Source organism: Eriocheir sinensis, chromosome 35, assembly GCF_024679095.1.
Source record: "Eriocheir sinensis breed Jianghai 21 chromosome 35, ASM2467909v1, whole genome shotgun sequence".
Classification (NCBI taxonomy): Eukaryota; Metazoa; Arthropoda; class Malacostraca; order Decapoda; family Varunidae; genus Eriocheir; species Eriocheir sinensis.
The window spans coordinates 3,863,513-3,891,195 of record NC_066543.1 but is presented as its reverse complement, the minus strand read 5'-3'; the positions used below and the strand labels follow the sequence as shown (position 1 = coordinate 3,891,195).

General features: G+C 42.7%; 1 protein-coding gene across 9 annotated transcripts in view; it reads right to left on the bottom strand.

The window, feature by feature from the left end:
- Nucleotides 1-27,683, bottom strand: part of LOC127007263 (uncharacterized) — a 104,851-nt gene that overhangs the window by 35,255 nt on the left and 41,913 nt on the right. For 2 of the 9 annotated variants that reach the window (XM_050878010.1, XM_050878013.1), the window contains exon 2: nt 3,822-3,933. In XM_050878010.1, the coding sequence (XP_050733967.1) occupies nt 3,822-3,933 (112 nt within the window). Of the gene's footprint in view, nt 1-3,821; nt 4,815-27,683 lie in introns of all 9 variants that reach the window. The other 7 variants (XM_050878009.1, XM_050878012.1, XM_050878011.1 and 4 more) reach the window with 5 other exon arrangements.

Below are 27,683 nucleotides of genomic sequence, written 5' to 3'. Positions count from 1 at the left end.
AACACAAAGCAAATAAAACTAGACAATAATAAAACCCTGATAAAAGTGGAATCTGAAAAAAACGACAGAAAAAGAGACAAAAAAACTAAAACAAAAACTGAAACTGAAATAGAAAGACATGAAAAGAGAATGGGAAGTACAAAGACATTAAAAAAAAGAGAAAAAGGGAAGGGTTAACAAGGGGAAAGGGAGGCAGGTGAGCAAGCAAGCACTGGGCGCGGCGTGGGAACGAGATGTGGCGGGGATGAGGACAGGTGTTGTGATGCGAGGAAAACCAGGTAACGGGAGAGAGAGAGAGAGAGAGAGAGAGAGAGAGAGAGAGAGAGAGAGAGAGAGAGAGAGAGAGAGAGAGAGAGAGAGAGAGAGAGAGAGAGAAGGAAAGAGAGATGCTTCTATGTGTATGTACAAGGAGAGGAAAGAAAAGGAGGTAAAGAAATAGAGGGTGAAGGGAGAGGCGCATAAGATTGAGCAATGGAAGGGAAAAACGGAGAGAGGAAAGGAAGACTGAGTGCTTGGAAAATTAGAGAGAGGATGGGAAGGAGGGAGGGAGATGGAGGGGAGATGGAGGAACAGTGCTTGGAAAATTGTGAGAAAAGAGGAGAAGAACGGAGGAAAGAAGAGATGGGAGGGGAAGGAAGATGGAGTGCTTGGAAAATTAGAGAGAGGAAGAGGAAGATAAAGGGAAGGAGCTGGAAAAAAAAGGATAAGAGAGGAAAACAGAAGGGTATATTTGGATGCTTTGTGAAGGGGAAGGGAGGGGAGAAGAGACATACAGAGACGAAAGGAGAGAAGTAGAAGTGGAGGAAGGACGAGGGACAGAGAAAGAGAAAGAGAGAAAAGGAGGGAAGGAAGCGAGGACAGGAGGGAGGAAAGGATAAAAAGAGAAAGGAAGAGAGGAAGGGAGGGAAAGAAGAGAGAAATACAGGAAGGAATGGATGGAAGAGTGGAATGATGAGAGGAAGAGAGGGATGGAGAGAGAAAGGGAGGGATGGAAAAAGGGGGATGGAGAGAGGGAGGGAAGAATGGAAGAGAGGGATGGAGGGAGGATGATAGAAAAGAAGGGAGGAAGGGAGGAATGGAAAAAGGGATGGAGAGAGGGAGGTAGGGATGGTAGAGAGGGATGGAGGGAGGAAGAGAAAAAAGGAGAGAGGAAGGAAGGGAGAGAGAAAACAAGGGAAGGATGGAAAAATGGATGGAGAGAGGGATGTAGGGATGATAGATAGGGATGGCGAGAGGAAGAGAGAAAAAGGGAGAGAGGAAGGGAGGGAGGGAGAGAGGAAGGGAGGGAAGTGACGCGTTACCTCCCTCCTGACGAGAAAAACTCAGGACACGGCTAAGTTCCTGGAAGAACTTTTTTTAATTTGTCTTTTTGCGAAGAGAGAGAGAGAGAGAGAGAGAGAGAGAGAGTATCCCAGTTTTACCTTTTGTGAGAAGGAGAAAAGAGAAAACAAGAAGCATCGAACACTTGCCGGCGGCTGTCTATAGTGACATTTCCACATTTTTTTTTTAGAACTCGACGAGGAAGTAATATTTAATGACGCGGCCCCGAGCGACCTGGCAGATGAGGCGGAAAAGGTGGCGGGGTCAGAGGTCACGGCCTAGAACTGGAGACCGGCAGACTGACAGACCGACAAATAGACATACAAAGACACATACTTACAAACAGACAGACAGGCAGGAGAAAGGCAGTTAGACAGACATAAATATAACCATAATGACGCACAGATACAGACGCATACATAGCGAGATGAAAAGGGAGGGAGAGGGAGGGAGAGGAGGAAGCGTTGAAGGGAAGGGAGAGGGAAAGGGAGTACCATTGAAAGGGAGAGGAGTGATGGAAAGGGAGGGAGAGGAGGAAGCGTTGAAGGGAAGTGAGAGGGAAAGGGAGGACAGACAGACAGGAAGATAAAAACACACACACATAACCAAATAGTCAGACAGACAGACAGGAGAAAAATAGAAAGACAGACACAGACACACAGAAAGACAAACATTCAGACAGACAGACAAAAAAAAAAAAAAACCACCCGGAGGAGGGAAGTGACTCATCTTTTATACATTAGTGAGATTTGATAACTTAATGAGAAAAATTTTATATGTTTTTAACTTATGATAATAATAATAATAGTAATCTCGTATCAGGTAAAGAATCCTGTTTTTTTTTCAACCATTTTTCTTTAAGCGAATCAAGGCCACGCTGAACAACAACAACAATAATAATAATAATAATAATAATAATAATAATAATAATAATAATAATAATAATAATAATAATAATAATAATAATAATAATAATAATAATAATAATAATAATAATAATAATAATAATAATAATAATAATAATAATAATAATAATAATAATAATCTTTCCATTATTTGAAGAGCGAAATTTTGCTTATCAGATCATCAATAATAATAATAATAATAATAATAATAATAATAATAATAATAATAATAATAATAATAATAATAATAATAATAATCTTTCCATCATTTGAAGAGGGAAATTTTGCTCATCGGATCATCAATCAGCGTGATGTATATATGTAAATCTATGGCTAGCAGCAACGTGGACTTAATAGACTAATGGATCGACAACAAAGGCTAAATAGAATAAAAAAAAGTTGCCATTACACTCGGGACCCTTAATGACATTTCTGTGTAATGGACGAACACACACACACACACGCAACGCCACAGCCTTTGTTTGCGCGCCATATACTCTGAACCTTCCATAAAAAAACCAGTTTCCACCAAAGTGGAGCACAGGAAGAGGAGGAGGAGGAGGAGGACGAGGACGAGGACGAGGACGAAAAAGAAAAACAAGAAGAGAAAGCGATAGAAGAAGAATACAAGGATGAAGAATATGACAAAAAATAATATCTTAGATGTAGGAGAGAAGGAGGATAGGGCGGAGAAGGAGGCTAAAGAGAATACCATAGACGAGGAAGAGGAGGAGGAGGAAGAGGAGTGGATAAAGCGATAAAAGGGGAAGGTAGATTTTTTTAGCAGGTAAATCTGAGACAATCTCCGGATGGGAAAGACACGAGGAGTCGAGGATTTCTTTATATCCCTGAGAATATTCCAAAGTCTGGGAGGATGAGGAGGAAGAGGAGGAGGAGGAGGAGGAGGAGGAGGAGGAGGAGGAGGAGGAGGAGGATGGTCACATAAAAATAGAAGAGTGGGATTGAAATAAAACAAAAGACAAGGATTGAAGGACAGACAGAAGGATGAAAATGTCTTCGATTCGTCACTAAATAAACAAAGAACTCGTCCCCCCCCCACGAAAAGCGACCGGCACATAACACAGACGGAAGAAAAGAATGGTAAGATCAATGAAACCACCTCAAAGGAACAGCGGACAGTTTAACATCGACAACAAAACAACAACAAGAAGACAACAACAACATCAACAACACCAAAGCAGCATTATGACCATGGATATCATCACAATCAGCAGCAAAACAACAACAATAGCAGCCTCAGCATCAGTCAGCTTTAACGGAGCACTAACAATCACACGCAAAAAAAAAAAAAAAAAAAAAAAGACTACAAGCAAAATTTCAAAGAAACTTCAAACTTCAAAAGCAACTTAGGAGCAGGAACTCAAACCTCGAGGCAGAGAGATAAGATCAAAGGATACATCATACCAGGAGACACATACATACACACACGTACGTAGAGACAAGCAGCCACAGTAGCAGTATCAGCAACACTAGCACCACCAGTAGCAGGAACAGTCGCAGCAGCACCAGCCAAGTAGCATCAGCAGCGGAAGCAGTAGACGAAGGAGAGAGAGGGTAGTGGATGTTTGGACTGACCTGGGAGCTTACCTGAAGGCGGTGTCTGGTCTCGGGCGTGGGGGAGGGGCCGCGGCCGAGGTGGGGAGGCAGAACCACGCGAAGGCCCGCACGGGACATCTCGGAGGCCGCGCTACTGATGGAAAAGAGGGAGAGTTCAGTACTGACGCTCTCGTGGCTGGGGGATCGCAGGAGCCTGGGTGGGGGCAAGCCTGCTAGTGTCGCTCCTCCTGCTCCTGCTGCTGCTGCTGAGGGTGTTGGGGATTGGTGGCAAGGCTTGTGACTCTCGGCCATGTCACACTCCTCTCCTCCGCCAACTCCACGCCTCTCAGAATGGAGGGAGGGAGGAAAGGAAGGAGAGGGCGGGGAGGGACTTGTATGTACGTGTGTGGTGCTGTGTAGGGAGTTGTGTGTGGATTATAGTGTTGTGGGGAAGAGTGACGAAGTGGGTGTCTGTCCTCCTCTCTACCCGCTACCCCTCCACACTTGTTCTGGTCATCGTGCTGGTGTTCTGATGCTGTTTAGGTGTAGAAGAGCCTGTGGAGAGGGCTAGTGTGTGGCGGTGAAGTGTACTGAACGGTTCTTGTTGTTTGTCTGTCCTCCCTACCCCTTCACTTTTGTTCTGGTCATCTTGTGAGTCACCATCATCATCATCATCATCACTAACACCACTATCACAACTGTCAGTCACCTCAACATCCACCACCACCTGTTCTGAGTTCACGAATTTGATGATGCAATGGGTCTTGTCTCTTGTTCTATTTTTTTCCCTTATGGTCACTCACTGTCTTATGTGCTTCCTTTTTAATGTTTTTGCGCCATGATACTGGTTTTGTTGTTGTTGTTTTTCACGTTTATTTTGTGTTCTTTTTTCAGGTAATTGTTTATTTTTTTACGTGGGAATGTTTTTATTTCATTTTTTCTCCTCGATCAGCCATCTGTGGAGTCGCTCACATTGAAATGAACACAAAAGAGAATAATACGAGCGAGCACTGTTTGTTTTCAGTTTTTGTTCTGTAAGGAAAAAAAAAAGGGAAAAAAACATGAACGCTATATTATTTTGCCTCATTCGCGGGGACAACAAAGCGGCCACAGAGGACAAAGAAGACAACGGTACGAAGCCCTCATCTTTATCATAACCAACGCTGCTCTGCTCCCCTAAAAAAAAAAAAAAAAAAAAAAAAAAAAATCCGCCTGTTATTTTTTCCATTATCGTCTATTCGTGATGCAGTGTCAGACAATGCTCATTCACATGTCTGTTTGTCTGCCTGTCTGTCTGTCTGTTTCTCTCTCTCTCTCTCTCTCTCTCTCTCTCTCTCTCTCCAATAACTTTAAATATATCTATAATTCATCGCATCAGGAGCTTGTTTTCTATGACCGTAAGTGTTTTGATGGGGCAGGAGAAGGGAAGGGAGAGTGGGAGGGAGAGAGGGAGGGATAGAGGCTTAGGGGTATAGAGGGAGGGTCAAGAGGTACATGACAGGGAGGGAAGGAGGATACGGAGAGACTAGTGAGAAAAAGGGAAGGCAGGGAGACGGGAGACAGATCAATGGGAATCATGGGAGAGAGGAAATTTAGATCAGTTGAATGAATAGATGGATAGATAGAGATTGAAGGGAAGAAAAAGAAAAATCAGTTAGTTCATTTTTTTTTTACGGCTAAAGAAACAGCTCAAGGAAAACAACAAAAAAAGGTGTAAAAAAAAGCCCAATAATCGCTAATGGAGAATAATTACAGTGGGTAGATGAGAGAGAGAGAGAGAGAGAGAGAGAGAGAGAGAGAGAGAGAGAGAGAGAGAGAGAGAGAGAGAGAGAGAGAGAGAGTCGTCAATCTGTAACTGCTTCAACTAGTTAATGGTGATGATAGAGAGGGAGAGACGTCACGTTACGTTTTCTGTTGTTACCAAAGACAAAAAATAAATAAATAAATAAACAAACAAACAAACAAAAAAAAAAAAACCTGAAATACTATCGTTTATTCTGCTTCTTCCGGGTCTGGGTCGATAGGTCATGCGCTCTCTCTCTCTCTCTCTCTCTCTCTCTCTCTCTCTCTTGTACGCATTTTTTTCATATATTTTCACTTTCTTTTAAAATAACTCATATAATGTATCTCTCTCTCTCTCTCTCTCTCTCTCTCTCTCTCTCTCTCTCTCTCGGTTTGCGTGAATATGTCAATTACGTCGCTCCATTCGTGTCGTTAAAATCTTTTGGTGTAACTGTATCCGGAACCGCGTCCGGATTCTACTGGTTGTAAGGTGTAAAGAACGCGATGGAAATGTTACAGAGGAAGTAGAAGAACATAAAGGAAAAGATGAAGAACAGGATGATGAAGAGAAAGAAAAGCAAAAAGAGGAAATAGAAGATAAAGGAGAAGATGAAGAACAAGATGAAGAAGAGAAGGAAAAGCAAAAAGAACAAGTAGAAAAAGAAGTAGAAAAAAAAAGTAGAAGAAGTAGAAAAAGGAGTAGAAAAAGAAGTAGAAAACGAAGAAGTAGGAAAAGAAGTAGAAAAAAGAAGAAGTAGAAAAAGAAGTAAAAAAAGAAGTAAAAAAAGAAGTAGAAAAAGAAGTAGAAAAAGATGTAAAAAATGAAAAAGTAGAAAAAGAAGTTGAAAAAGAAGTAAAAAAAATAAAAAATAAAAATCACTGTACCATATCATGTCCTCCGCAGTAGCACGGACACAAACAAGTGGGTAGGTGTATACGGCAAGAACTTACGTATGTATGTATGTATGTATGTATGTATATAAGTATGTGTGTATTTTTTTTTTTACATCAGAGGACACGGCTCAAAGGCAATAAAAAGTAAAAAAAAAAAAAAAAAAAAGTCCGCTACTCGCCGCTCCTATAAAAGATAAAAAGTAAAGAGTAGCCAAAAGAGAGGTCAATTTCGGGTATGTATGTATGTATGTAAACCTATCTGCATATATGTATCTTTTTACCTGAAGAGAAATGTGTACGTTTTTTCTTGTCTGCATTAAAAAAACGTTGCACATACAAACACACGCAGGCAAAAAAAAAAGAAAAAAAAGGGAGGCAAACTTAAAGGGTCCTCTCAGAAAGGGTCGGCAAGGCTCTGAACAGGTGCACACTTCGCCCTTTCCTCCACCTGCGCCTTACCTGCGTTTCCTCGAAGGTGGTGTTTGAGCATTACACGCTCCACGACGCACGAGTTTTGTGTTGTCTTGCGAACATTCCGACAGATTCCCGTGAGTGTGTTTGACGGAGGAGGAGGAGGAGGAGGAGGAGAAGGAGGAGGAGGAGGAGGAGGAGGAGGAGGAGGAGAGGGGCGGGGGAAGGGAGAAAAGGAAAAGTCTATTTGTTTATTGTCTGTCTGTCTGTCTGTCTGTATCGGTGTTTCATGATCTTTCTGTGTGTGTGTGTGTGTGTGTGTGTGTGTGTGTGTGTGTGTGTGTGTAATTGTACTTGTTTATGCATGTCTTACTTTTTAACTATCACAGACACACACACACACACACACAAACACACAAAGACACCCCCCCCCCCCCCGCACACTCACGGATAAGTAAAAAAATAGGAATAAAAATGTCAGGTTCTCTTAATGACACAAACAAACCCTAATAAACACTGAGGACGAGAAGCCTAACGATGTAATGATTGCCACTTAGCTGCGACGAGAGAGAGAGAGAGAGAGAGAGAGAGAGAGAGAGAGAGAGAGAGAGAGAGAGAGAGAGAGAGAGAGAGAGAGAGAGAGAGAGAGAGAGAGAGTTAGACGGACACACAGGCGTTCAAATAAGACAAACGTACAACACCAATCGTCATAATATCGTATTTTTAACTATTTAACTTTCATATTTTGCTTTGTGGCTTTTTACTGTTCTTTCCAAAACTTTCGTAGAGCCCCCCCCCCCCCCCCAAAAAAAAAAAAAAAAAAAAAGCTGTCGAGTTTCAGCGAATGTCGATTTTTCTCTTCAAAGGGTAAGTTTTTTTTTTGTGGCTTTTTACGCTTCTTTCCAAAACTTTCGTAAGCCCCCCCCCCCAAAAAAAAAAAAAAAAAGTAAAATAAAAAATAAAAAGCTGTCGAGTTTCAGCGAATGCGATTTTTCTCTTCAAGGGGAAGTTTGATTGCGTCTAATGATGTCTCTCCGGCCAAGGTTCTTCCTCCACTTCGTTTCTGTCCTCCAATTTAAGATGCACTGGAAAGGTTTGCTCTGACGTTTCCGCTTTCCAGTAAAAAAAGACTTAAGTATTTTATTTGCAACTCATTCAGAATCTTTGTCCCACGTCACCGAAATTGTTTTAGTTTTTTTTTGCCTTTTTAAATACTTTCTTGGAGCATGTTTAGCGTTATCGTGTTAGGGTGTCACGGTTGTTGTGTGTAGGGGGGGTGGGGGGGGGCAGTGGGGGGGGCAGTGTTGGGGGAGTCAATAGTAAATAAATATGTACAAATAAATTATAATCATCATTAGCAGAGGGTATAAAGAAAATATTTACAGACAAAATATAGTCAGCATAAGTGGAAGAAAATATTATCTAACAAAACATTATCAGCATTAGTGGGGGAAAAAAAGAAATATTTACAAATCAAAAATAATCTGCATCAGCCTGGGAAAAATAACATGAAAATAATGTGAAGGAAAAGGTCGCTCTGCATCGTCTGAAACAAAATAAAAGTGATAAAAACAAATTTGATCTGACAGAAATAAACAACCGAAAATAAAATGAATTCAGACACAGAAAAACTACTAAAGAAAAAAATAAAATAACAGAGGATATCTAAAAGAGTATGTTAGTAATTGAAAACCAAAATTTGAACTCTGCTGAAAGGGATTTAAATAAGAATATAAAGCCATGCATAAAAATAATAATAATAATAATAATAATAATAATAATAATAATAATAATAATAATAATAATAATAGTAACAACAATAAGAATCAAAGTAATACTAATTCAACAATAACAAGCAACATGGAAAATACCAATAAATCTTCATGTGTGCAGCTAACATGATGGCAGGCAGGCAGACAAGCATGATCCCAGTGCCCCCTTCCCCCCCCCCCCCCCAGCCCATGCAGCAGCCCCCAGTGGACCCCTTACCCTTCCTCCAGCACTCCCTCACCCAACCCCTCTCCCCCCTCCCCATTCCTCTCCTCTCTTCTCCCTCTTCTCTTCTCTCTTTCTTATCTCCTTCCCCACTTCCTTCACCATATTGTTTTCCTTTCTAAACTGCCGTTCCTCTCCTCCTCCTCCTCCTCCTCCTCCTTTTCCCTTCTTTTCCTCTATCCCTTATTTCCTTCGTTCTCATTTCCTTCACTGTCTTCTAACCTTCCATTCCTTTCCCCCTCCCTTTTTCTCCATTCTTTTCCTCCCTCCCTTTCTTTTCTTCTTCTTCCTCACTTCCGTCACTGTCCAGTCTTCTATCCTGCCATTTCTTTCATTCTTCTACTCCTTTCCTTTCCTCCGTGCCTTTCTCTTTTTTCTCACTTCATTCACTGTTCTCTCTTCTCGTTTCTCCTCTTCCCATTCTTTCTTTATTTTTTCCTTCCTTTTTACACTTTTTCTTCACCCCCGAACTTCCCTTTTCCTTCTTCCCATTATTTCCTTTTTTTTCTTATCCTTCTTCACTTTCCTTTTCCTCTTCTTCCTTTTTCCCCTTCTTCCCCTTCTCATCCCTTCCCTTCTTCGTGTTCGCCCTCTACGTGCTTTATGGTCATGAGCCGTGCAGTGTTTATGAAGCGAAGGCCGTAAAGCGCGAATTCACGAGATGCCGAAAGAGAAAACGAGAGAGAAAATAATAATATAGTGTGTGTGTGTGTTGCTCGCTTGCTCGCTCGCTGGTGATTTGGAACGAACGAGAAATAAAAATAATAATAAATTGCGTATTGGTTATCTAAGGTTTTCGGAGTGGGAAGATATGGAGATAGTGCGTGTTGGTAGTATGTTATTTTGAAGGAGAGAGAGAGAGAGAGAGAGAGAGAGAGAGAGAGAGAGAGAGAGAGAGAGAGAGAGAGAGAGAGAGAGAGAGAGAGAGAGAGAGAGAGAGAGAGAGAGAGAGAGAGAGAGAGTACTGATTATAAGTTATTTTAAAGAGAAAGTGAAAATATATGAAAAAATGCGTATGAGAGAGAGAGAGAGAGAGAGAGAGAGAGAGAGAGAGACTACTGATTATGAGTTATTTTAAAAGAAAGTGAAAATATATATGAAAAAAATGCGTACAAGAAGTAAGCATTTTTAGAGCAAGAATAAATCGTATTGGCTATAAGTTGTTTTTAAAAAATGAGAAAGAAAATAGAAGCGTAATGCGTATTGGCTGTAGTTTTTTTTTTTTTTTTTAATGAAGAGCGAGAGAAAGGAAAAAGGATTGCGTACTGGCTCTCCGCTGTTGTATAGAAAATAGAAAATGAAATAGATGAAAAGCTTAGTTCGTCCTGACAGTAAGTTTTTGTGGAGGAGCGAAAGAGAGAGAGGAAAAAAAATGAACCCGTATTGATGGTAAATGATTTCCAGCGAAGAAGAGAAATACAAAACAAGAGTAAAATGCGTAGTGTAAGAAATTTGGAACGAAGAAATAGGAAGAAAATATACAGCGTGTTTTAGTTGTTAGTGGCAAGTTAGATTTTAGTTGTTTGTTGTTTTAATTGTTTAGTTGTTTAGTTGTTAGTTGTTTAGTTAGTTGTTTAGTTTGTTAGTTGTTTAGTTAGTTGTTGAGTTGTTAGTTGTTGAGTTGTTAGTTACGTCGTACTTATTCTTGTCGTTAAATATGTTTCGAAGTGAATTTCTCGTGTTTCGTAGTGTTGCAAAAAGGCCATTGTGTGTCGCCCAAAAGATTTTCACATTTTATTTATCTACGAATATTGTTGAGGCCTTTGACGATCTGCTCTGTTTCTGTGTTTCACCATTGTATATATTTCATCATTGTATATATATCTTTTCACACCCTGATGCTTACTTACAGTACTTACACCCTTTACTCTTTCATTTGACACACACACACACACACACACACACACACACACACACACACACACACACACACACACACAGACATAATGACCCATAGGAAAAAGGAGGAAAGGGAGGAATGGAGGGAAATGAGAATGGAGGGAAGGAAAAGAGGGAGACAAGAAAGATAGGAGACAAAAATTGAGTGGTAAGAACTTGATGAGGGGAAGAATGGAGGAAAGGAAGAGAAGGGGTAGAGGAAAGGAGGTTAGAAGTGATGGAGGGAACAGAGTAGAAGGGGAGGGAAGAAGGGAGGGAAGAGAGGAGATGGGGGAAAGGAGGTAAAAATTAAGGGGAGAACTGAATGAGAAGAGGAGGTAAGAAGGGAGGGGAGAGAGAACATGGAGGAAAGGAGGCAACAAAAATGAGACGGAGAACAGAACAAGAAGGGGAGTTAAGAAGGGAGGGAAGAGAGAGAGAGGGGAAGGAAGGAGGGGAGGGGCAATTACATGAGTAGAGGTGAGGGTCGTTGTGAGGGGAGAGAGTGAGGGGAGCTTAGTCAATACCTCTGTTTATGGACGCTGTGTGTGTGTGTGTGTGTGTGTGTGTGTGTGTGTGTGTGTGTGTGTGTGGAAATGCCAAGGACACGGTTAATGGTAGCGAAAATTACTGTTTGAAGGGTCACGATGAATCCAAGAGGAGCATTATCTCTCTCTCTCTCTCTCTCTCTCTCTCTCTCTCTCTCGATACACGCAGTAAAACACACATTCGCTCATAAATATTCCATCCAGATCAAAGTTTAGCGGATTTGCATGCAGAATTACAACGCTCATTTCTTTTTCTTTTAATTCCTCATAAATACTGACACACACACACACACACACACACACACACACACACACACACACACACACACTACCCCCCCCCCCCTCCCCCCCTCCCACCACCACCCCACACAGGCATTATTCGTATTTATGAGTCTTAGAGCATCGCACCTTTCATCGGCTGTACCTTTTATGCCGATGATTTAGTAGGTAGAGAGATTCAGGTGATTAGTGTAACGTATCTTCCCTTCTTTTTTTGCAGGTAAGGATTGGGATCGCGGCATCGTGTATTGTTTAGTAAGTCCACCAATCCGATCAGCGAAGGGAGGCAATGAAGAGACACACGGCATCGCTTTCGTTCAGTGGGAAATCCAGGTGAGATCATTATCATACGTGTGACAGGTGTGCGGCATTTGTTTACATTTCCGTTTTCTGTTGGTCGTTTGTCGTTTTTTTTTTTTCACGGGGACTCAAATATATTATGCCGGCGCGGGACTGGAGGTTTATTTTGGACGTTGTGTGTTTCGTTGCTCTTTTGTTTATCCTCCCGTGTGTGTCCCGTGGCGCTAAGGCGAAGGAGTTTAATTTGTGTTTTTGACTTGTGAAAGCGATAAAAATGAGAGAGAGAGAGAGAGAGAGAGAGAGAGATTATGCTAAACACGCAGACAAGAATCTATGAGAGCAAAAATGTTGAAGCCAAGAAAGACAGAACATTATTTTTTTCTTACACTCCTCCTCCTCCTCCTCCTCCTCCTCCTCCTCCTCCTCCTCCTCCTCCTCCTCCTCCTCCTGTTCCTCCTCCTACTTCTGCTACTAATGTTCACCTCCAGCATCTTTTCCTACCCCCTTTTTTTCCCCCTCCTCCTCCTCCTCCTCCTCCTCCTCCTCCTCCTCCTCCTCCTCTTCCTCCTCCTCTTCCTCCTCCTCCTCCTCCTCCTCCTCCTGTTCCTCCTCCTCCTGTTCCTCCTCCTACTTCTGCTACTAATGTTCACCTCCAGCATCTTTTCCTACCCCCTTTTTTTCCCCCTCCTCCTCCTCCTCCTCCTCCTCCTATTTCACCACACTAACCCACTCACTTTCACACACAATAGGTTGCTCGCAAAGTTCGACACACCGCAAAAGTAACTTTGATAAACTCCCTCCTCTCTTTCCTCCTTCACCTCCTCCTCCTCCTCCTTTGCTTTTTTTTCATTTTGCTTCTGCTTTCTCTTTGGGCGCCTTCCAGAAACTTGATTTTATCCTTTCTCTTTACATAACTTCTCTTCTCTACGATTTCTTTATGTTCGTAATTAAGGAGGAAGCACATTCGTTTTCCTTCCACCAGAAAGAAAGATGAGAGCAAGCATGTCAAGAATTGGAAAAAAAAAATAGAGAAGGAGGAAAAGGAAATGAAAAGAGGAGGGAAATGTGGGAAAAATAAGAATGGGGCGTGAGGAGCAAATGAAAGGAAGGAAATGTAACGGCCAAAAGGGCAGTGAAGGGAAATTATTAGGAAGCTGAATCGTGGTGAGTGATCGGTCGTAATTAAAGCAACAGGTTGGCGATCGGTCGTGGCTCATGATTTTGTATGAAGACCAATTAATCGACACACACACACACACACACACACACACACACATGAGGAACGATTGATATGTAGTTTGTTCCTGTAATAAGGAGACTGCAACTACTACTACTACTACTACTACTACTACTACTACTATTACTGCTTCTGGTATGTCTTTTTTACTACTACTACTACTACTACTACTACTACTACTACTACTGCTACTACTACCAGTTATATATTACATGCATCTGCTACCACCCGTAACAGTATCTATCGTCACGTAACAGGTTTTTACAAGCATTTTTTTTTTATCTCCGACACAAAGAGGAAGCAACCGACACTTTCCTTTTTCTTTGTTTTTCTTGTCCTTCCCTCTTTTTCTTTTTGTTATTCCTTCTTTTTCTTTTCCTTGCCCTCTCCCCCTAACAAGCACCACCTACAGAAAACACCGTCACCCAGCCGCCCTCCCACACGCGACAATAAATATGACAGAGCAGGTGTTTGACGGGCAGGTGACGACGCTAATGAGGCCCTTTACCTGTCCTCATTGCTCTCAAGGGGTCGGGCCGTAGAACAGACAAACAAGAACATGTATTTATAGGCGCTCAGTCGCGGGAGGTAGAAGCCTTATTGTTCTTACTTAAACCACGAAAATGAAATCGAGGGCGATGCAAAAGACACCAGAAAAATGGGAAATGAAACTCGACCAAAGAAAAACAGGGAAAAGAAATCAGGAATAAGAAGACAGGAAAAAGACACCAAAAAGAGAGCCAGTAAAGAAATGGTCTCGTTAAAGTTTTTCAGGGTATTTTTTTACATCCCAGTGTTACCCGAAAATACTTCTCATTATAATCTTGAGTATAACTACATCCCGAAGCGCCGAAGAGTAAAAATGTAAAGGTGTTTTGCAACGGCGGAGCACGACAGCTGATCCGCTTAGAGGAGATTATTAAAACTAGCGAGGGATGGAGAGGCGGAGGAAGGAGTAATCCATACGCTCCCTCCACTCCAGCATCTTATCTCCCGTCTCCCCACTCCCGCCCCTTCCACAGCTTCTCTCTCTCTCTCTCTCTCTCTCTCTCTCTCTCTCTCTCTCTCTGTGACAAAAACTTCGCCATCCGTTCGTGGTGGAAGCGTTTTTCCTTCCAGAGAGAGAGGGAGGAGGAGAGGGAGGAGACAGGAAAGAACGGAGGAAGGAGGAGGGAGGGAGGGGAGGAGTAGCAAAAAATAGGTGAGAGAGAGAGAGAGAGAGGGAGGAGACATGGAGGAAAAAAATAGGGAGAGGAGTCGAGAGGGAGGGGGAGGAAGACGCTGGAAAATAAAAGATGAAGGAAGGCAAGGCAGAAAGAAAAAGTGGAGGGAGAGGAGAGAGGGAGGAAGGAGGTAAATAAAAGGGAATAGAGAAAAGAGTTGACGGAGGAGGACAAGAAAGGAGGGTGAGAAAGACGGGAGGAAAATAAAAGGTGGAGGCAAGGAAGAAGGAAAAAAAGTGGAGGGAGAGGAGGAGAGTTGAAGAGAGAGGAGGAAAGAGAATCAAAAAGAGGATGGCAAAGGATATAAAAAAAAAAATAACTGAGGAAAGGGAGAGAAGAGAAAGAGAAGCCAAGGAAGTACTTAAAAGAATCAATATAGTAGAATAATGTTTTGGGGAAGGGAAGACTATTGTAAAAAAAATTGTGTTGAAACTATCACCGCTATTAATATTTGCAACAGTAGTAGTAGTAGTAGGTAGTAGTAGTAGTAGTAGTAGTTGTAGTAGTAGTAGTAGTAGCATTAGTTGTAGTTCTTGTTGTTGGTGAACTATAAATATTCTTAAACATATTCCAGGTCGAGAAAAGGAAAGGAAGGAGAAAATAAGAGATTAATGATATAAGTTAAAAGAAAAAAAAAGTTAGCGGAATCTGTGGAGAAGGATTTGTTTTTCATTTTCCACTCTCCGTATGTGTGTGTATGTATGTATGTATGTATGTATGTATATAAGCAGTAGTAGTATGTATTTATGTATGAATATATCTATGTATCTATCAAACAATCAGTCTGTCTACCTACGGATCCATATTTTATCTATCTACCTATTTACATATTTTTCCATCTATATCTATCTATCTATCTATCTATCTATCTATTTCTGTCTTGCTACATATTCACTTATCTATGTATCCATCTATAAGTCTAAACAATAATCTAACTCTGTCTCGCTACAATCCGTCTATCTATCTCTGTAACTATCTGTACCACACCAAGAAAAACAAAATCCGTGTCTCGACTCAAAATATCCCGATAATTATCACTGCCCGAAGCGACACATTTTTCCAGCATCAAAATAGAAAATAAAGAGTTCATTACCCCCGTCATGCCCCAAGGTCGACCCCTCGAACTCCCCTCCCCCCATCCACCTTCACCTTCCCTCAGTTTCCCCCCCCCTCCCTCTCTCTCTCTCTCTCTCTCTCTCTCTCTCTCTCTCTCTCTCTCTCTCTCTCTCTCTCTCTCTCTCTCTCTCTCTCTCTCTCTCTCTCTCTCTCTCTCTCACGCCTCCCTCATTCCTGACCTCCCCTTTTCCTCTTCCCCTCCCTCTCTTCCTCTCTCCCTCACGCTCTCCTCCTTCCTGACCCCTCTCTTTCCTCCTCCCCCTCCCTTTCTCCGTCTCTCTTCCTCCGTATCTGTTGCCTAATATCCCGTCACCACACACACACACACACACACACACACACACGTTCTCCTTTGTTCCGTCGTAATAACACTGTAAAAATAACACGTTTTGGGACCTCAGTCGTTTGTTATTGTTATCATTATTGCCTTTTGCTGATCTCGTTATTGTCAGTCGTGAGATATATTATTAAGAAGAGAAAATTAATTGGAAGCGGATATGTATTGTTTGTTTTTTATTTAGGTATACTTTTGTTTCTCTTTTCCTCCTCTTCCTCCGCCTCCTCCTCCTCCTCTTTTTTGATTTTGTCCTCCTCTGCATCCTCCCTCTCGTTTACTTTTGTCTTTCTATCCCTTTTTCTTTGTCTTCCTATCTCTTTCTCCTCCTCATCTTCCTCCATTTCTTCTTCTTCTTCTTCAGTCCTTCTCCTTCAATCTTTCATATACTTCTTCCTTACTCTTGTTCTTGTACCCTCTCATTCTTGTCTTCTAATTCCATCTTTTCTTCCTCCTCCTCCTCCTCCTCCTCCTCCCCTCCTCCTCCTCCTCCTTCATTTTTCATCACTCATCTCATGATTCCTCCTTCTCCCTTTTGTCTCCAGTTTGCAAAGAAAAAGAAAAAAAGAATCCCTGTCAGTCTACACATTCTCTCTCTCTCTCTCTCTCTCTCTCTCTCTCTCTCTCTCTCTCTCTCTCTCTCTCTCTCTCTCTCGCTGTAGGAGCTTCCGGTTACTCATTAGACGAGTCACGATCCTGAGTGTTGCTTAAATATCTCCCTCTCTTCACATTACCTCCTCCTCCTCCTCCTCTCTCTTGCTCATTCCTAATCCTCCCCTTCAACTTTGACCTCTTACCTGCCTTGTGTGTATGTGTGTGTGTGTGTGTGTGTGTGTGTGTGTGTGTGTGTGTGTGTGTGTGTGTGTGTGTGTGTGTGTGTGTGTGTGTGTGTGTGTGTGTGTGTGTGTGTGTGTGTGTGTGTGTGTGTGTGTGTGTGTGTGTGTGTGTGTGTGTGTGTGTTAAAGCGACAAACGTTTCCCAATACACACACACAAACACACACACACACACACACACACACACACACACACACTCACCAAACAAGAATGCAAATAAATACACGGATACATTAACAAACAAATAAATACGAGGGAAAAATATTGCTCGCGTAAACTGATATAAAGTTAGATGAAAATGGAAAATGTATATTCGTTCTCAATCTCCCGAAAAAAAAAAATCGTTACGCAAGCCGGCAGGTGACTCAACGTAACACACTTCGCTCGACGGAATGCAAAAAGTGTGGAGTGGAAAAATGTGTAGCATGTTTAAAAAGGGTGCACCGGAGAGAGAGAGAGAGAGAGAGAGAGTTGTATAGGAACGGGTCATAGGTCCTTCACCTCTTAAAGGGGTAAAGTGATATTTCAAAGAGATGAGATCTAGTTGCCTTTCCGAGGAGGAGGAGGAGGAGGAGGGGGAGGTAAGGAGCAGGAGGAGGAGAATGATAAGGAGGCAGAAGAGGAGGGAAGACGACGACGAAGTGAAGTTAGAGAAGGAGAAGGAAGAAGAGAAGGGAGTGATTCAAAGGACGAATGAGAAGGAAAATAAACGAGGAATAGTGGGAGAGACACGTAGACGACAAGAACCAAATTTGGAATACACCACCATACCCCCTCCACCCCTACCCCCCCTACCCTCTCCCCACCACCACCGCACCACCTCCCATCTACCACCCCCTACCCTCTCCCCACCACCACACCACACCACCTCCACCCATACCCCCCCTACCCTCTCCCCACCACCACCACCCACCTTCACCAGCACCGCCACCCCCAGCTTCACTCTCTCCTCCCAACCACCACCACCACCAGTCCTACACATAAGGGAAGGAACAAGTCGCCAGATTCAAGGGTTGGGCAAGACGAGAGAGAGAGTGCGTGCATATTTTTGTCCTTGCCCTCGACGCAGTTATAACTTGGTTTAATATTTCTTACGATAAAGGAAATATTAAAGAAAATGAAAGAAATATCTGCCGTCTAATTTCCAGTCAGTCACATCTTGCCCTTGAGGTTATAATATTCTACTTTATTATATATTATTTCTTACGGTAAAAGAGACACATAATAACAAGGCTTGCTGTATAAGTTCTTGGGGGTCAGTCACGTCTTGCTCTTGAAGTTATAATATTCTACTTTATTATATATTATTTCTTACGGTAAAGAAGACATAACAAGGCTTGCCGTATAAGTTCTTGGGTGTCAGTCACGTCTTGCTCCTGACATAATTAGGTTTTATTTTATCATTCTCCTACATTTAGGTTTTAGAGTCAGTCAGTCTTCAGTGGGCCACTCACGTTGTATCATTTGTTGAATGTTTACCAGCAATATGTCTGGATGGACTGTGAAAGAGCTCTGCAGCCGGTTTGTTGACGAGGACGGACGTGTCTCTGGGTCAATGACATATTTCATTGGTGACATCATGGCTCGTATCACAACCATTTCAATATTCTACAGAGGAGATTTAGGTCGGTATTACAAGACACTTTCACTTCTCACATCATCTCTTTCTAACGGCCAAACAGGGGGTCAGTCGGGTTCTCATGTGTTTTTTCTTCAGGTTCATGGTACAGAGGAAGTGTCAAACTACCACCTGGGTCATAAAACTACTATTGGTAATGCCCACAACCCCTGCGAAAGCCTTGTGAAATAGGTGTTCTTGGGTGACGAAATGTCTTTTAATACGACCCCTTAGTCTGAGTCTCATGTGTGTTGCTCATTCATGGCCCAACAACAGCCATGCCAAGCCACGTCAAGGGCACAAAAAGGAACCGCCTCATGAAAACCGCCACGATCCCAACGAGAACCCTTACAGACAGACAAACCAAGGCGCCGAAAACGTGACAGAATGTGGGACTTTAAGGATCAGTGCTCATGTCATTCTCTCTCTCTCTCTCTCTCTCTCTCTCTCTCTCTCTCTCTCTCTCTCTCTCTCTCTCTCTCTCTCTCTCGTGGATCGCCTTGGGTTAGTTTCTGAAGAGTAGTTCCGCAAGGCGATAAAGGATCTGGGCCACGGAGGATCAATATTGCTGATGATGCTGTTCAGGATGTGTGTGTGTGTGTGTGTGTGTGTGTGTGTGTGTGTGTGTGTGTGGTGAGGTAGCGATCCGTGGAATGAAGAGAGAGAGAGAGAGAGATGGGTAAGGATCTTTGTTCTCGTCGTGATCTTTACCTGTGTACTTTGCTCTCTCTCTCTCTCTCTCTCTCTCTCTCTCTCTGTATGTATGTATGTATGTATGTATGTATTTATATATGCATGTATGCATGTATGTATGTATGTATGTATGTGTACAATGTATGTGTGTATGTAAGAATGAATGCATGAATAAATTGGAGGTATTACTTTAATCCATGGAGAGAGAGAGAGATACTGGTAGAGAAACACACATACAGACACACGGACAGACAGGAGTGGAGGCAATAAAATGAACTACAGGTATCATTATCTTTTGGTGAAATATTAAACACACACACACACACACACACACACACACACACACACACACACACACACATACACACACACGAGCGCGTCACGCCACTCCTTGTTCCAGTGTGTTTGCCTTTACCTCGCAAAAATGGGCGCTCTTGATATTTTTCCCCTTACACCAAGCAGTCTACTCGGAGGGGATCGCTGGCTGGGCGGGGAGGAGGAGGAGGAGGAGGAGGAGGAGAAGGTGGTGTTTGGTGCGGGAAGGAGGACCATTTTCTCGGCCGCAAATTTTCTCTTACTATATTTTGGTTATTGGAAAAGATCGTGGCAAAAGAAAAGGAGGAGGAAGAGGAGAGAATAGACGAGGAGGAGGAGGAGGAGGAGGAAGAGGAGAGAATGGACGAGGAGGAAAAGGAGGAGGGGGAGGAGCAGAAAACGAATGATAAAAAAAAAAGAATATGTATAATAATCAGTATCTGAAGAAAGAAAATAAAGGAATGAAAGAACAATAGGGAAGCTGAGAAAACGGAAAAGGAAATATATAATCATGAATAGCAGAAGAGAGGAGGTGGAGGAGAAAGAGAAGGAGGAGGATTAGAGGGAGGAGGAGTATACGGAATGGAGATGGAAAGCAGGAATCAAAGGAGGGAAAGATGGTTGAGTTAAAGATATGGAGAATTGAGGAGGAGGAGGAAAAGGAGGAGGAGGAGGAGGAGGAGGAGGGCGATTGGAAAAGGTAGCTAGGTTAAGGGTGAGTTATGGAACGATCTCCTCCTCCTCCTCCTCCTCCTCCTCCTCCATACCTTCTACACTTCTCTAACTTGTTTCCTCACCTTCACCCACAACTAACGCCAACACCATCATCACCATCATCTTATCCATAATCGTTGTATTCACCATCACTTTCTTACGTCATAATCATCTCTTTTTATTTTTCTCCATTTCCTTATTTGTATTTTGTCTTCTCATCCTTCATTATTTCCTCTTCCTTATTATCCTGTTTTCTTTTCCCATTCTTTTTCTGACGATATCTACAATTTATCACGCGCGTACACACACACACACACACACACACACACACACACACACACACACACACACACACACACACACAGACGATAATGATGTGTCAGTGAAAGTAATATATGGTTTGCGTGATTATGTTTCTATCACAAAACTCTCTTTACTCTCTTTATTTCTTCCTTCCTTCTCCTCTTCTTCCTCCTCCTCCTCCTCCTCTTCCTCTCAAGTCATCCTCCTTCCTCCTGTGACAAAGTATTAAATTAAAACTTTGCAAGATAAAATAATTCTTGGAAACCAGTTAATTGCCTTTTTTTTTCTTTTTTTTTCTTTTCTCCTCCTCATTCCTCTTCCCCTTCATCTCTTTCTCATCATTCATTCTTCCCTTTCATCCATTTCTCTTCATTCTTTCCTCTTGTTTATTCATCTTCATTCCTCTTTTTATTTGATTCCCTTCGTTTCATTCCTCCCTCCCTCTTTATCCCCTTCTCTTCATTTTTCCCTCTTTTCAATTCCCTTTTCTTTGTTCCTCCCTTCCTTTCATTCCCTTCTCCTCTTCATTTCTCTTCCCCTTCATCTCTTTCTCATCAATCCTCCCTCTACTTCATTCCCTTCACTTTATTTCTCCCTTCTCTTTATCCCCTTTTATCAATGTTTCCCTCTTTTCAATTCCCTTTTCTTTGTTCCTCCCTTCCCTTCACTCCCTTCTCCTCTTCATTTCTCTTCCCCTTCATCTCTTTCTCATCATTCCTCCTTCTACTTCATTCCTCCCTCCCTCTTTATCCCCTTCTCTTCACTTTTCCCTCTTTTTTAATCCCTTTCTTTGTTCCTCCCTTCCTTTCATTCCCTTCTCCTCTTCACTCCTTCGTTCCCTTCCTCACCTCATCTCCATTTCCCTCCTTCCTTCCTTCCTTGTTCTTCCTTCGTCTTTATTCCTTAGTCCACAAACTCCACAAAAGACGTCAAACTCACTCGTAACTTAGTTTGATACAGAGAAAGTCGGTCAACCAAACACAACATATCTATGCAACCTGCCAATCTATCAAGAGACGAAATAAACGCGATAATTCTGTTAGACCTGATGCGAGTATGATGGATGGGATAACTATTTTGCAATGTATATCACGGTGAATCGCATGAAGGTAACAGCTTTTAGATAAATCACTTGTGGGTAAATCACTTATTGGGTGGAGGAAGATTACCCATATGCTGCAGAGACCTTAAATCGACCCTAACTTCAGCTACTTTAATGAAGAGGAGCACCGGGAAGAGGGAGAGAGAGGGGGGGGGGGGGTCCAGCATGGGTCAAGCGTAAGTCGTATACCACAACGGCCACTATAAATAAGATTCCCCTGCGCCACTAACAGGCTTTAGACGCCCAAGAGACCCCTCAAGAGAGCCTACCGTAAACAAACGGTAACTCGTATAACAGCTGGAAAATAAGGTGTAGGATATATAGGTTTGGTGCATCAATATCTATTTCAAAAAAGTGCCTCTCACGAAGACCTTCCGCGGTGGACGGACCTCGATATCAAAGCCGCCGGCGATCACTTGCAGCTCAGAGTTTGTGGACGATAAAATTCTTCCTCGTTTCTTCTTTTCTCTTTTTCATGTTTCTCCCAAGTAAGTAAGTTTCTGGTTTCCTCCTTCCGTCTTTCTACGCTTTTTACATACTTCTCACTGCTGTCTTCCGCTCTCTGTCTTTATTTCCTCTTCTTCTTCTTCTAGTTCTTCTTGTTCTTGTTTTTTCATGTTCTTCTTCCTCTTCTTCACTTCCTCCGCTTCCTTACATTCTTCTAACTGTTTTCTTCCGCTTTCCGTCTCTCTTCGCTTTCTTTATTTTTCTTATTCACTGCTTTCTTCTTCATTCTTTTCTTCTTCTTTTTCTTGTTCTTCTTGTTCTTCTTAATCCCTTCCTACGTTTCCTTACATTCTTTTCTCTCACTCTGTTCTTCCTCTTTCTCTCACTCTCTTCTTCATTTTCTTCTGTCTCTTCTTCATCATCTTCTTCTTCTTCTTCTTCTTCTTCTCACTCATTGTTTTCTTCCTCCTTCCTTCCTTCCTTCATCCTCGCCTCTCCTTCCAACACTCATTCCTTCCGTCCCTTCTCTCCTTGCTTCCTTCCTGTCTTCCTCACCTCCCTCCCTCCCTCCCTCTCTCTCATCATTTTCTCCTTAACTCACAATATAGAGCTAATGCCATACTCTCTCTCTCTCTCTCTCTCTCTCTCTCTCTCTCTCTCTCTCTCTCTCTCTCTCTCTCTCTCTCTCTCTCTCTCTCTCTCTCTCTCTCTCTCTCTCTCGCTTGTCCCCGCCTGTCATCTCTTTCTCGTCACTTTTTTGCTTCCCTTTTCCTTCCCCCACCACTTTTTTTTACTCTTCCCTTCTCTTCCCTTCCCTCTCTGACTTCCTCTCTTTCTTCTGTCATCTTTCTCATTACATCCTTCCTCCTCCTCCTCCTCCTCCTCCTCCTACAGCTGCTCCTCCTCCTCCTCGAGATCTGTGACTCGCTAGACTAACACTTTTCTCTTTTCTCTGAGTTTTGTTGGATAGGAGCGGTCGATGGAGAGAGAGAGAGAGAGAGAGAGATCTAATAAGTATGGAACGATTGCGAAATCTCATCACGAAAAGAGTTACAACTTCGACAACTTTTATTACTGACTCCAATTTCATTATTATTTTTGTACTACTACTACTACTACTACTACTACTACTACTACTACTACTACTACCACTGATAATGATGATATTAGTAATAATAATAATAATAATAATGATAATAATAATAATAATAATAATACTTGTTCTACATTTTTTCCCGCCGTCCATCTGGCAGAGCCTGTGTGGTTAAAACGAATTATTTCTCTCATAAAATAGTTAATTGGTCCTAATCCACGTCAGTGACCTCTATTACTGCTTCTGCCATTGCTACTACTATTGCTACCTACCACTTTTATTATTACTACTACTACTACTACTACTACTACTACTACCACTACTACTACTACTACTACTACTACTTCTGCTACTACTACACTTCCTCCTTTTATTACTACTATTATCACCAGAGAGAGGGAGGTCAATATTAGCACCCTGGACGCCTTTCTCCCCCACAAGTAAGTTCGCTGCGACTAAACGAGGACTCCTAGTATTGATTCGCGGAGTCCTACGCGAAGGAGTTCAGGGCTGGCCTCTCCTTCCTTCCTGGGCCCCTCCTTCCTTCGCCTCTCCTTACCTCTCCTCTCCTTCCTTCGCTCCTTTTCCCTTCTCCTTTCTTCTTTGCTCCTTTCCATTTCTTCCTTCCTTCGCCTCTTCTCTCCTCTCTTTCCTTCACTCCTTCTCTCCTCTTCTCTCCTCTTTGCTCCTCTCCTCTTATCGCTGGCCTCTCCTTCCTTCCTTCGATTCTTCTTCCTTCGCCTCTTTACTCCTCTCCTTTCCTTCCTTCGCTCCTTCTCCCCTCTCCTTTCCTCTTGTTACTGGCTTCTCCTTCCTTCCTTGACCCCTAATTCCTTCGTCTCTCCTCTCCTCTTCTCTCCTTCCTTCGCTCCTTTTCCCCTCTCCTTTCTTCTCTGCTCCTTTCTTCTTTTTCTCCTCTAGTTTCCTATATCAACCTTTCATCTCATTTCTCCTTTAGTTTCCTGTATCATTCTCCTCTTCTCTTTTCCTCACCTCTCTTCTCTAGTTTTATCTTTTACTCTCTTCGTTTCTCTGCTCCTTTCTTTAGTGTTCCCTGTTATCCTCTCCTCTCCTCTTCTTTCCTATCCGTTTCTCTTCTCTCCTTTCATTTCCTTTCCTTTCCCCTCCTTTCCTTTCGTTTCCTCTCCTCTTTTTTCTCTTCCTTCCTTTGCTCCGCTCTCCTCGTATCCTCTTCCTCTCCTCTCCTCTCCTTTCCTCTCCGTTTCTCTTCTCTCCTTTCATTTTCTTTCCTTTCTCCTCCTTTCCTTTCGTTTCCTCTCCTCTTTTTTCTCTTCCTTCCTTTGCTCCGGTCTCCTCGTATCCTCTTCCTCTCCTCTCCTCTCCTTTCCTCTCCGTTTCTCTTCTCTCCTTTCATTTTCTTTCCTTTCTCCTCCTTTCCTTTCGTTTCCTCTCTTCCTTTTTCTCTTCCTTCCTTTGCTCCGCTCTCCTCGTATCCTCTTCCTCTCCTCTCCTCTCCTTTCCTATCCGTTTCTCTTCTCTCCTTTCATTTCCTTTACTTTCCCCTTCTTTCCTTTCGTTTCCTCTCCTCCTCCTCCTCCATTACTCCATTTTCTCTTCTTCCTTTGGTCCGCTCTCCTCCTATCCCCTTCCTCTCCCCTTCTCTCCTTTCTCCCCTCTTCTCTCTCCCGCCCACATATTGCACTCTCTCAGCCTACTATATTGCCACCTCCCTCCACCTGCTCCCCACCCTCCACCTCCACCCCGCCCACGCACCCTAACCTCGCTCCACTTCAAGAGCTCAGATGTCCCTCACTGCCGCCACCCTCCATATCCTACACATTCTTTTTTCCCTCCTCCTCCTCCTCCTTCCGTTTCTTGTTCTGCTTCTCCTTCTCCTTTCTCTTCCTCTTCTTCCTCGTCTTTGTCTTCGTTCTATTCTCGTCCTTCTCCTCCTTTTGCATCTCTATCGGTTTTTCTAGTTCTTCTCTTCCTCTTCTTCCTTCTTTCGTTTCTCGCTTCATCATCATCATTCTCGTTTTCTTCTTCTCTCTCTTCCCCGTTTTTCGTCTCCCATATGATTGTTTTTCCTCCCTCTATTCCTCCTTCTCTTCCTCCTCCTCCTCCTCCTCCTCTATCCCATCGTCTTTCTTCGCTCGAGTCCTCTTTGCCGTGACATAAAAAAAAATATCCCTGTTTTCATTTGTTTCCTGGAGTCTTTTTATCTTTTTATTTCTTGGCAATATCCGCTTTTTCTTTTTCTTTTCTGTTCATAATACACTTTCATCGTTCGTCTGTGTCCTGTTGTGTGATGCTGACATCAAGAAATATCTCTGTTTTCATTTGTTTTCTTGAGTGTTTTTATCTTTTTATTTTATTTCTTGGCAATATCCGCTTTTTCTTTTTCTTTTCTGTTCATAATACACTTTCATCGTTCGTCTGTGTCCTGTTGTGTGATGCTGACATAAAAAATATCCCTGTTTTCATTTGTTTTCTTGAGTGTTTTTATCTTTTTATTTTATTTCTTGGCAATATCCGCTTTTTCTTTTTCTTTTCTGTTAATAATACACTTTCATCGTTCGTCTGTCTCCTGCTGTGTGCTGTTTCGTGTTTGTCTGTCTCCTGTCTTCTTTACCTCTCCCTTCCACTTCCTCCTTCATCACGCTTCTCTTTCCTCCAATATTTGTTGTTTATTTTTTGGTGGTTCTTTTTTTTGTCTTGTTATCTCGGCTCTCGCTTCCCTCGCTTGTTTTGCTTCTTCTCAGTGTTTTGATATGGTCTTTTTTTTTCTTTTTTGGTCTTGTTTGATTTTCCGCTGGTTGCTTTACGCGTGTTGGACCTGTCTTTGTTTGGTGTGTTTGTTTAAATTATCTCAACTTTCATTTCTCTTCCTCTCCTCTTTTTCTGTTTTCTCTCTCTCTCTCTCTCTCTCTCTCTCTCTCTCTCTCTCTCTCTCTCTCTCTCTCTCTCTCTCTCTCTCTCTCTCTCTCTCTCTCTCTCTCTCTCTCTCTCTCTCTCTCTCTCTCTCTCATTTATCCCTGTTTCCTCGCGTCTTTCTCCTTTTATTCCATCCATTTATTTTCTTTATTTCCTCTCCTTCCCTTTCTGACAGCTCCGTTCGTCCCTCCTCTCATATTCCTGTTAATACTGTTTGCTCACGTCCGTTCTTCTGTTTGCTCTCCTTCCTCTTTGTCTTCTGTGTCTTCTTTGTCATCCTCTTTACCTCTTCCTCTTTTCCTCCTCTCTTCTCTTTTCTTTGTTTTTTTTTTCGCGTTTTCCTTATTATTTTTCCCTTTTTTTCTTCTGTTTTTTCCTCGCTTCCCGTTTTCTCCTTTCTTTACCTCTACTCCTTTCTTCCCTGCTACACTTGTTATTGTTTCTTCTTCCCCCTTTCTCTTTCCTCCTCCTTCTTTTTCTTTTCCCTTTTAAATTTCGTTCCTCTTCTCCATTTCCTCATCCTCTTTTCCTTTCTTTTCCTCTATACTTCTCCCGTCCCATCTACACTTGTCATTCATTCTCCTCCCTTCTCTCTCCCTTTCCTTTTTTCTCCTTTGCTGTTTTCTTCCTTTCCCTCCTTCTTCTCTTTCACCCCTTCCTTCCCCTTCCTTTTCCCTTCCTTTCTTTCACTTGTCACCACGAAGCAGAGAGACACATTTTTCCCCTTCTGGGTCCTGTGTCCTGCTGTGTCCCACGCTCCTCCCTCGACACTCCTACTCGCCCCTTGTCCTCCATTATTCCTCCTTCCCTCCCTACCTCTCCCTCTCTACCTCCCTACCTATCTATCAATCTACCTCTCCCTCCCTCATTCTTACCCTCTACCTCTCTCCCTCCCTATCATCCTTCCTTACCTCTCTCATCTACCTTCCTTCTCTTCTTACCGTCCCCCTCTACCTCCCTACCTATCTATCAATCTACCTCTCCCTCCCCCATTCTTGCCCTCTACCTCTCTCCCTCCCTATCATCCTTCCTACCTTTCTCATCTACCTTTCTCTTCTTGCCTTCCTATCTTTCTCTTTCCCTTCTCTTCTTACCTCTTCCTTAGTTCTTCCTATCTACCTCCTCCTCCCTTTTCTTCATTGTCTTCTTACCTACCTACCTCCCTCTCTCCCTACTCTCCCTTTCCTCCTCCCTTCCTTCCTTCCTCCTTCTCCTTCCTTCCTCTCTCTCCTTCCTCTCTGCCCCTCAAGTTTACCTCCTACTCTCCTCTTCCCTTCCTCCCTCCTCCTTCCTCCCTTTCCTCTCCCTCCTTCCTCTCTCCCCCCTTAGTTTGCTTCCTCTTCTCCCCCTCCTTCTTCCTCCCTCTCCCTCCTTCCTCTCCCTCCCTCCTCAATTTATCAGTTCGCTCCTTCCCTCCTTCCTACGTGTTGTTCTCCTTTAATACTCTCCACCTCGCTTCCGTCCGCCTACTACGACTCTCTCTCTCTCTCTCTCTCTCTCTCTCTCTCTCTCTCTCTCTCTCTCTCTCTCTCTCTCTCTCTCTCTCTCTCTCTCTCTCTCTCTCTCTCTCTCTCTCTCTCTCTCTCTCTCTCTCTCTCTCTCTCTCTCTCTCTCTTGTCTCCTTTCCTTCCTCTTTCGTCTTTTCTTTCTCCCTGTTTCATCTTTCTTTCTCCTTGCCACTCCTTTTTTTTTCATTGTTTCCCTTTCCTGTCTTCTCCTTCCCCTTTTGATTGTTATCCTTTTCCTCCTCTTTCCCTTTCGTTTCCTTTTCATTTCTCTCCCTTTTCCATTTGTTCCTTTCCTCTTTTCCATCCCATTTTTTTCCTGTCTTTTCCTTTGTCTCCTTTGTCTTGCTTTTCTTCTCCCGTTTCCTTCGTTTCTTTTTCTT